This window comes from Meriones unguiculatus, chromosome 4, assembly GCF_030254825.1.
Source record: "Meriones unguiculatus strain TT.TT164.6M chromosome 4, Bangor_MerUng_6.1, whole genome shotgun sequence".
Taxonomy (NCBI): domain Eukaryota; kingdom Metazoa; phylum Chordata; class Mammalia; order Rodentia; family Muridae; genus Meriones; species Meriones unguiculatus.
The window spans coordinates 114,393,999-114,404,606 of NC_083352.1; the positions used below are offsets into that span (position 1 = coordinate 114,393,999).

The window sequence follows — 10,608 nt, forward strand, 5'->3', positions numbered from 1 at the left end:
TTATGTATTTGTCCGTGTGTGCTTGCAGTGCCCTTGGGGGCCAGAAGAGGGTGTGGGATCCCCTGGAACTGGAGTTACAGGCAGTTATGAGCCACCAGATGTTGGTGCTGAGAACTGAACTTAGCTCCTCGGCAAGAGCAGCAAGTACTTTAACCTCTGAGCCGTCTTTCCAGCCACTCCCCCACCAAGGCTTTTCCAAAAACGGGTCATTGCAGCCACTCCCCCACCAAGGCTTTTCCAAAAACGGGTCATTGCAGCATTAATTCATAATGATCCCAGACCAGAATATATGCAAATATCAACCAATAGCAAAATAGATCGCTGTTAGGCACTCACAGGCTGGAATTGGGCACAGTACAAGAATAAACTATTTTGTTTACAAAATATACACAAATCCCACAAAGACTTCGTTGAACAAAAGGTTTCAAGGGATACAAAGGAGTAACACGCCTTACAGACTATCTGAATAGTGGGGGAGGGCAGTGAGGCCGCATAGTGGGTGAAAGTGCTTGCTGCACAGCCACAGCAGAATGAAAGAACAAACCCCTGAAAGTTGTCCTCTGTGTGGGAACGTACACATCCACAATCGTACAAGGTGGTGACACCTGGAGGAAGAGAGAGCTGGATCCTATGAGGTCACAGAAGGCAGATGAACCTGAGTGTAGGGCTCAGGGGCGAGGTTCAGTTCGGGAATGTCGCTCTGGAGTCTTTTGCATGCAGATGCTATTCAACGCTTGTGAGGACTCTGGGTATTGAGCCTTAGGGTGAGCTGCCATGAGAGGCTACAGAGGCAGGAAGAGAAGAGCCGAGAGGGGAGGCGTTTCTGAGACTAGAGAGCAAGGACTGTCCCGTCACACGTGTGGGCGTGGACGGAGGGTGGGCGGTGGTCTCTGCTGTGACTGTGGAAGGTCACAGGCGAGTCCGTGGCCCTGTGAGGCAGGAGCCAGAGGTGAATAGTTAAGAATGTGGGAACAGGGCAGAGAGGTGTGAGGAGGACCCACCTGTGGGTGAGTCTTACTGTGCGTGGGCCGGGAGCAGAGAAGCGGCATAGCACCCCAGGGAAGACAGGGCAGAGAGAGGTTTTAAACAAGGCGTGTTAAGGAGTGCTTGTGCGCAGATGGGAGCGGTTCATTCCTGAGCTAGGAATAGACCAGCAGCTGGGAGAGGAGCAACCCCAGAGCAGAGGCTTGGGAGGGGGGAGGTGTTCTCTAAACTCCTCCTTAAACTCCCTGCTTGGCCTTATCAGCCAGAACACAATTGTCTGACCATCCTCCCCTCCTCTTTCTAGTCTCTTGCCGGCAGTGTACCCCCGTGCTGACCCTTGGGCTCTCCTGGTGGACACAGAGTCCACCAGTCCACAATGCTAGTTTCTCACTACCTGAGCGCTATGACCACCATCCTTGTACACGCTGTTTCACGTGCACGCGTGTGAGAGTGAAAGGTGGGTCCATTTTCAGGTTGATGGTTTGGCAGGATGGCTGGCAGATGACAGGGCTCAGAGTTAAGTGTGCTTGCTGCTCCTCCAGAGGATCAGAGTTTGGCTCCCAGCACTGGCGTGGTAACACACTGCTGCCTGCAACTCCAGTTCCAGGGGATCCAGTGCCCTGAGCCATCAACACACACACACACACACACGAACACACATACACAAATAAATACTTGTTTATTTAAGAGACTGCTCCCCTCCTGGGTCAGTTCCAGCTCAGGGGTCATCCTGGCTAGAAGACATTGTCTGACCTAAACCGCGACACACGGACACCCCACCACCACCACCACGTCTCTAGCACAAATGTTTTGCACTCTCCAAGCACGATGCTGCCACCAGCAACCGCAGGGTTTCCCCTGTGAGTGCGAGAGCGGAGTCTGGGGCCTGGCTTGGGCAGGTTTCCAGAACACTGAGAGCCCCTGAGAGCCATGAAGGAAGAACCAATATCCAATATCCCCGTGTCCCGAGTGGCCAGTACAGAACCCTAGGGATCCTCTCAATAAATGCTTGACGAGTGAATAGCTCAGTGGTGTCCTGAAAGGTAGGGAGACATGGTTACATAATACCTTCCAGTAGGGGTAACTGAATACCTTAATATTCATGCAGAGCTTGGAGCAATGCCTGGCCCACGGCGAGCACTCTCTCGGTTAAATACACGCATGTGAGCGTGACCACATACATAATAAATAAAAACGGCTGGAGTCAGCGAGGAGGCTCAGCAAGATGAAGTGCTCGCCACAAAAGCACGAGAAGCTGCGTTCAATCCCCAGATCCCACGCAAAACTACAAGGACAGAGCAGGCTGTGGGGGCACACGCCTTTAATCCCAGCACTCAGGAGACAGAGGCGGATGGACCTCTGTGAGTTCAAGGCCACCCTGGTCTGCAGGACAGCCAGGGCTACACAGAGAAACCCTGTCTTGAAAAATAAGACAAACACACAAAAAATAAACGAAACGACAGAACCGACTCTACAAAGCCGTCTTCTGACCTCTGCACACACGGGCACACACTCACACACAACTGAAGATAAGCCGATTAATTAAAGTTGCCGGTAAAGGTTAGAGAATCGACGTTTATTAGAAACAGTCTAACAAAAAAGGAAGGCGTGGAGAGAGGGCCCAGCCCACCGCCACGCCTTCCCAGTCTCTGGAAGAGATCGCCGGTTTGTATCTGGCAAACCAGCTCCTTTCCTTCTGGGGTGGTCTCTAGAGACCCACAAGGCACCGCTGAAGCAAAAGAGGAGCCCTAGTTCACAGCGCACTGCAGGATGTCGTAGGTCACGTAGCCCACGTGGTCCACGTGGTTCACCTGGTCTTGGAGACTGGCACGCCAGTAGAACTCGTCCTTGCAGAAATAGGCTTTGTCTGTGGGGGACACAGGGCACAGGAGAGCTGAAGCCTCCACTCCCTCACCACAGAAGCAGGAACGAGATTTCTACAACCACCCTGTGGTGGTTTGAATGAGAACGGGCCCCTACAGCATCACAGGGTGTGGCACTATGAGGAGGTGTGGCCTTGTTGAGGGATGTGGCCCTGTTAGAAGAAGTGTGTCACGGGGGGGGGGGGGGGGGGGGCCCTTTGAGGTTTCAGATGCTCAAGCCAGGCCCAGTGGTTCTCTCTTCCTGCTGCTCACTCTCAGCTACCTCTCCAGCACCTTGTCTGCCTGCACACTGCCATGTTTCCCACCATGAAGACAACAGACTAACCCTCTGAACTGTAAGCCAGCCCCAATTAAATGCTTTCCTTTGTAAGAGCCGCCATGGTCACCACGCCTCTTCACAGCAATAGAACCCTAAGACACACCCCTCCTGGCTTTTCTGTATCTTTCTGTAGTTTTTACATCTCTTCTACCTGCCTGTGAGATGCTGGAGGGCATGACCCTTGATACCCAAAATACTGGTATATAGTGGGTGTTCCACATGTAAGTTACGATTGAATCAACAGATTAGTGAACGGGTAGCATTTTAACGCCCAGGCCAATTTACCTAACAACATTCATTGGACAAACTCATTCATTCATTTATCCATTCACCCAACAAATATTTACTGAGCATCGGGCTATGTACCCAGTACTGTGAGAGGCCTGAGGAATACAGTAGAATAATACAGACAAGATCTCAAGATATAGTGAGATATGAAAAGACGTGAATAAATAATGAGGGAAGGGCAGAGACTCTTTGAGGTGGAAAGAAACCTTAGCACTGAAACCTGAAGGATGAGAGAGAGGCAGCATGGCGACAGACAGCATAGGTGAGAAGCCTTCCTAACGGGGAAACAACCAGCCCCAAGGCCTTAAGCTAGGAATGACCTTCATCTGTTCAAAGAGCAGCCAGTATAGGTGGAGCAGAGAAAACGTCCGGAATATGGGGAGGAGATGAGGACTTGGAAGTGCAGACAGGAGAGCGGTCAAGCCATGTGAGTTCCACCTTTGCATCAGTTTGGGGTCACCGTCAGAACCACGGCTCTCCACTCCTAACCCCTCCCCACTCTTGAAGAATATTTTAAAGGTTATTGGATAACCAAGTATGGTTGGTAGGGCTATAAAGTTGATGGTTGAAAATGATAGATTTGGGAGATATGATCCTTAGGATCAGTCCAAGACTGTCAACTGATAGAGGATGAATGCTGAAAAGAGTAGACAAAGCCAGGCATGGTAGTGCACGCCTTCAATCCCAGCACTTAGGAGGCAGAAGCAGATGGATCTCTGTGAGTTCGAGGCCAGCCTGGTCCACAATGTCAGTCCAGGGCAGCTAGGGTTTATTTATTGAGTAAAGAACCCTGTCTCGCAAAACCAAAACAGAAAAGAGCAAACAAATACAACTTTAGATAGTATCTGTTTTTTACAGATGGGGGAACTGAGGCACCAATTGAGGCAGTGACTTGACCAAAGAGAGCTAGAACTGTCTTGCCTCTCGGTGTATCCCCAGTGGCAGTCCAGGACACTACAGGCCCTTGGTTACTGTTTAGTAATAAAAAATAAAAATAAAGATAAAGAGCCTTCTAGAGTTCCCAAAAGAGAAAGAGATGCAGGCAATCTGGGACTTAGGTCTGGCTATTTGAATACGGGGTGCATTCTACAGGGCTCTCATCTAGAGCATTCCCTTCAGTCTCCAAGGGCTTTTTCTCTCCAGCTGAGAAACTGGCCAAGAGAGGGAGCGCAGTGTGTGTGTGTGTGTGTGTGTGTGTGCGTGTGTGTGTGTGTGTGTGTGTGTAAGGGGAGTAGAATCTCATGAAGGTACCCTCCCGAGCCAGCATCAGCAACCCTCACCTTGGTAATGGAAGACGTCGTGTGAGTCCCAGGGGACACCAGAGAACAAATTATCCAACCTAGTGACGCTCTGAGGATCCACCCTCTGTGTCTTCAAGTCGAACCTGAGGAAGGCAGACAAGCGATGTGCCCCTCCCGCTCCTGACTCCAGGGCTCCGGGTGAGCGGCGCCAGGGCTCCCCCTACCGGTGGCCGCGGTCGCTCTTACCTCCAGACACGCTCCCTGCTCAACAGCAGAGCCTTGCTGCCATGACGAGGAAGAAGCCCGGTGATCTGGGTAACCTCTGATCCTAGACCCAACTTTTCCAGACGCCTGGGGCCTAGCACCGACGCGCCTGTGTACACCCACACTTGGCGCCCTGGAGAAGAGAAGGGTCACATCGGTCTGGGGACCCAGAGGTGGGGCACGGTCTCACTGAATGTCAGGAGGGGGAAGCCAGAGAGGCCTAGTGTATTTAGAGTATCTCTGAGATACTCAAGAGGCACTGAAATTCAATACCCTCCCCCCATAATTGTCAAATCGCATCTGCCGAGAGAGAAACAGGGCGCCCTGTTTCATGGGTGACGCTGGGTCTCTATCCTAAGCGGACGGGGACTGAGGAACAGATGAGCTAGACTGGCACAAACTAACCAGAAAAGAAGAAAATCTTCTTGGACAGCGGGTCCTCGAAGGCCGAGTCCAGCTTTGCAGGCAGAGCTGGCCACATACGGGCAATGAGAAAGGGGCCCTGTAGCCGGCTTCCTCTCCGATTCGGGAACTTCCAGTACCGACTGAGAAGAAGACAAATAGTAAAATAAAATAGAACAGGGCCCCGAATCTTGGCCTAGGAAGAAGAGTGGGTGGAAGACGAAGGCAGGCTCCTCTCCAAGCCCCCTCTCTTATCCACACACCCCTCCTGCTCACCCGTCCTTGAAGAAATACAGAGAGCCCTGGATCTCAGCAATAGCATCAAAAACGTTCACGTTGCAAGGATTGTCTGCTGGACTCAAAGCCTCTGTAGTGGCCTCAGAAGGACCAGCCGTGGGGGGACCTGTAGGGCCAGCTGAGGGGGCACCTGTGGGGCCAACTGTGGGCCCCCCTGTGGGATAGGCCGTGGGAGGTGCAGTTGGGCACACAGTCGGAGGAGCTGTTGGCTTCTTTGGTTCAGCTGTGGTGGTGGCTGGAGGCCTCGGGTCAGGCTTAGGGCCAGGACCTAAAACAAGACGCCGGGAGTTATCATTTCTCTGTAGCCCCAGCCTGCGACCGAGCCCAGCAATGATGGCTTCTGTCTTCCCTGGAAGATGGAGGCTACAAGCAGGCCCCTGTCAGACACCACACCTAAGTGTCCAGAGCTGAGCCCCATGAAGATGGGGTCTGGCCTCTCAGAACAGAATCTCCCTTCCCCAACTCAGGGTGGGGAGTCTTTTGAGTGTCAAACAGTGCTGTGAGCATTCTAGCCTTCCAGATTAGCTCTTCAATATCCACTCCCCCACACCCTTCACGGAGATCCACCTCTGCTTCCTAAATGCTGGGACTACAGACACCTGCTAGATCTTCCAAACTCCTTTGTGGGCTGAAGAGCTGGCTCAGTGGTTAAGACCACTGGCTGCTCTTCTGAAGGACCTGGGTTCCTTTCCCAGCACCCACACGGCAGCTAACAACCATCTGTTAGTTCTACCTTCTTCTGTCCTCTCCTGACACTGCCTGGACATGTCACACACACACACACTCAGGCAGAACACCCATACAAGTACAAATAAATTGATCTTTGGAAGTTCCTTTCGGTCAGAGCCTTAAGTAGCCCAGGATGGCCCAGAGCTTACTATCTATCTCAGGCTAGCCTCAAACTCATGGTTAACCCTCCTGTCTCAACCTCCTGAGTGCTGAGATTACAGCACCCAGGGACTTCTCGGCACACCCAGCAAGTGTCCCCATTTTTACGGTACATGATGACCCAGAACAACAAACAAACAGATGGCACTTACTACGGCCAGGCACCATTCTACCTCAGTTAGCTCTAGCAAAGCCTTGTGAGAGGCTTACTATCATCACCCACCACTTTCTGTAGGAGGGAACTGACCAACCTAGGTTCACCTATGAAGTGGCTGGGCTGACCCCTCCTGCTGAGGATCGAACCCAGGGCCTCATGCCTGCTCCACAGCCCTCAGCATGTCCTCTAACCACTAGGCTGCACACCCGACCCGTGGCTGGCTGTTGAACCTGAACCTAGGGTGCCCCATTTCCAAGCAGTCACTAGGCACCCAGGCCCTGTCCCAGATGGATCTTGAGGTTCCATTTCTTCCCTCCCCTCTTCTCTGGTCCTCCATCTGAACCACAGCCTCTCCTCTGCCCCTCCACCTCTGTCCCCCAGCCTCACCACCATACAGATGCTGGATGCCTCTCACATCGTCTTCATGCAGAGGGGAGCCCTCGAGGTAGCGATACATGGGGTACATGAGCGCTTCCGGCACTTTAGAGTGATCTAGGCCCAGGGCATGGCCGAACTCATGCGCTGCCACCAGGAACAGGCTGTACCCTAAAAGGAAGGAGGAGCCTGAGATGTACACAGCAGGCCAAGACTCCAGCCCTGGCTACTCCGCCACCACGACCGCCAGGAGATGACTCGGACCCCACTTCAGGAGAGCTGTCTCAGAACCCCGCCCACCTTGGTCTGGGCAGAAACCCCACTTCTTGTCAGTGTCGAAGCTGGAGGTGGTGGCGCACCAGAGGCGCCCGTCGCTGCGGCCCTCGCTGGTACAGGTGGAGTACTCCTTGCCCAGGAAGACGAAGGGGAAGACGCACAGCTCGCCTGCCGAGTTGCCCCCAACCACGGTCGCATCGGCTGGAGAGACCAAGGGTCGTAAGTGAGCCAGGATCTAACACAGCGCCAGGGGTAGGCCAAACTGAGAGCCGAGCTAGACAACCTCCACGGCTTGTCTTTTTGACCCCTAGGGGGCGCCGTGGAGCACTGCCGAAGCCAGGAAACGCCAAGTGGGCAGAGCCTGGGATTGGAGGCCGAGGCAGAGAGAGGCCTTAAGGCTAAACAAACAAACAAAACCCGATCGGGAGTCAAGGGAAGGAGATGCGGAGAGAGAGACGGCGGACGGTAAACGTGGAGAGACAATGAGTGGGTGGGAAAAGCCACCAGGGCTGGGGGGCAGAGGTACCTCGGCCCGGGCAGAAGCCGTACAGCTTATCCTGGTCGTAGTTGGCCGTGGTGGCGCACCAGCGGTAGCCGTCCGAGCGACCTTCGCTGGTGCAGGCGGAGTAGGAGCGGCCCTCAAAGACGAACGGGAACACGCAGGGCTTGCCGTCCCCGTTGCCGTGCTCCGTGTAGAGCCCTGGGGAGACCCACGGGGTTGCATTCAAGGGCGGCCCCGACCTCCGGGCACCCGGCTCTCCTCTCCTTTCACCCAGGGGTCCGGGGAGAGAGGAGGAGTAAGCCGAGCGCACCACTCACGGCCAGGAGGGGTGGCAAAGGGGGATTCTGGACCCTGAGAGGTGGCGCCCTCGTCCCCTCCCCACCCCACCCCCGGCGCCCACTCACTCTCGCTGGGGCAGAAGCCGAATTTGCGGTCGGTGTCGTAGTCGGCGGTCGTGCTACACCAAGGCGTGCCGTCGTTGCGGCCGTCCGTGGTGCAGGCCAAGTAGGAGCGCCCCTCGAAGGTGAAGGGGAAGTGACACGGGGCACCGTTTGCGTTTCCAAAGTAGGTGGGAACCACTGTGGCAGCAAGGGGACCGGAGTCAGGGCGGCCAGCCCTCCCTCCCCTGCCCCCGCGGGACTGGGAGGAGGAGGCTGGGCGGGGGTGAAGGACACAGGAGTCTCGGGAGCTCACCGACGCCTTTGCCCAGCGACCACAGCTCCTCGTCGTCGAAGTGGGCATCTCCCTGAATGCCGGGGCCGGGGGGGAAGGCGTGCGCCAGAAGGCCGTCCTTGCCGTCGAAGGGATACCCGTCTCCGTGCTCTGCAGAGGCCGTCGGAGAAGAAGGGAGCCCGGTCAGGCGGGCTTTGCTCTCTTGAGGCCACCGCGTCCCCCTGAGCAGCGCCCCAGGCCTTGCGAGGAGGAGGGAGAGGCGCCGGCGACTCCCATCCCGCCCGAGGGGCGTCCTTGGGGGGGCGGAGAAGGAGACGAGGGATGGCGGGGCAGGCGTAAGGGCTGCTGCGCTGTCCCCTCTGTCCGTCGTCGTCGTCGTCCCTCCCGTGGCCCACCCAGCCCGGGACGCCTCACCCTTGACACCAAACTGGATGACGATGTCCGCTTCCAGCCCCTGCACGCGGGTGAACGTGAGCGGTGTCACTGCGCTCCACACGGCGAAGGCGCGCGCGAAGGCGTCGTCGATCACGTCTCGCGGCAAGTCTTCCGAGTAGTTTTGGATCCTGTAGGTGAAAAGCCCGAGGGGGCGGGGGCAGGGGCGGGGCGTGCAGGGATCACAAATGAGAGGAGGCGGGGCAGCGGCTACACCCCCTCTAGCTCTGTCTCGAACCGACTTGGTGCTCCGGGCTTTCAGAACCTGTCTTACTAAGGTACCTTGTGTTCAGCCAACAGAGAGGTGCAAACTCACCCCCAGCTTCACCCAGCCCCCTGCGCCTAGCCCAGCATCTCACCAGTATGTGATGTTATGGTGGTGCCACTTGAGGTTGCCCTCGAAGGTTTGGAATCTGCCCAAGTCTGGGACGCCGCAGCGTGGTGCCCGGATGGCCTCCAGGGTCTTGCTGTCCAGTTCACCGGTCTGGGGCAGGGACAGCTGTTTCTGAAGCAGCAGCAGAGCGGGCCGCAGGGACAGCTTCTCTCCCTGCATCTCGGCTGCCCGGGTGTAACCATAGCGGTACAGGTACTCCTGTGGATGGAGAGAGAGAGGGGCAGAGACAGCCCACCTTTCCTTGCCCTCTGGGCCACATGCTTAGGGACCCTAAGCCAGGACACCACTTCTTCCTGCCCAGCTAGAATTGCCCCATCCTGCAGATAACACAACTCCTTCCCACCTCAGGTGATCTGAACTGTGCCTACCCCATTTTCAACCCGTGCCTATGCTACAAACCTTCAAACCCATCCCCGCCCAATTGCTCTAGCAAGCTCGGATCTGTCCATTCTGTTCACCGCTGCCCACAGCCTCCACACCACCGCCTAACCCTGGCACCTCTATATCTCCAGACATACCCATCGCCCCCAAATCCACCAGAATGCATATTTGAGGCCACTGAGACATTTGTCTACCTGTGCCAGCTCTACGTCGGTGAGGTTGGAGGTTCTCAGGTCCCTGGGAAAGACCACAAAAGTCGGCTGGTGCCGGGAAGGGGCAGCAGAGCTGCAGCCTAGAGCCAGGAGAGCTAGGATCAGGGGCTGCCAGGGGCTCATGGTGAGGATGGCAGTGTCTGGCTGAAGCTGCCCTTGCAGAGATTTTAAAGAGGCACTAAAACTGAATCAGTGACCCCGCCCCTCCTCCAGGCGGCTGCTGACTCAGGGGGTGTGTGTTGGGCAGCCCAAAGAAAGGGCTTACACCACCCCTCCTTTCTGCCCTGCCCACAGCTCCCATTGCCAAGTCAGGCAGGACCCCAGACCCACAGGAAACCACAGTACTCAGGGAAGCGGTTGAGTTTTGCAAACTGCAGAATTTGTGGGAAAGGGGAGGAGGGCGTCGGGAATGGAGGACTCACCTAGCCCTAGGACTGAAGGCAGTGAGTGAGAGGACCGGAAGACTGCCTGCGATCCCCCTTCCATGGGCTTCTGAGACCCCCCTCCTTGGCTGAGCTCTGGAGCCCCTCCCCACACTGTCGGCTCACCCCCTCCTTGATTGTGTCCCTGACTCAGCTTCCTCTCCTGCCATCTGGGAGCAGGCTGTTCCAGGCAGAATTTGGGGAATTCCACGCGGCAAC

General features: G+C 55.7%; 1 protein-coding gene across 2 annotated transcripts; it reads right to left on the bottom strand.

The window, feature by feature from the left end:
- Window positions 1-2,539: 2,539 nt before the first annotated feature.
- Window positions 2,540-10,127, bottom strand: Mmp9 (matrix metallopeptidase 9). Of its 2 annotated transcripts, none has more exons than XM_060382845.1 (13): window positions 9,950-10,127; window positions 9,340-9,572; window positions 8,963-9,111; window positions 8,570-8,698; window positions 8,281-8,454; window positions 7,901-8,074; window positions 7,399-7,575; window positions 7,114-7,269; window positions 5,658-5,946; window positions 5,385-5,524; window positions 4,962-5,112; window positions 4,755-4,858; window positions 2,540-2,851 (listed from the first exon to the last, which is right to left on the bottom strand). In XM_060382845.1, exons 1-13 carry the CDS (start codon window positions 10,088-10,090, stop codon window positions 2,733-2,735), a joined length of 2,136 nt encoding a protein of 711 aa, XP_060238828.1. In that variant the 5' UTR covers window positions 10,091-10,127; the 3' UTR covers window positions 2,540-2,732. The 2 variants fall into 2 exon arrangements, with proteins under 2 accessions (XP_060238828.1, XP_021494040.1); XM_021638365.2 differs by having other exon boundaries at window positions 7,111-7,269.
- Between the last annotated feature and the right edge of the window lie 481 nt (window positions 10,128-10,608).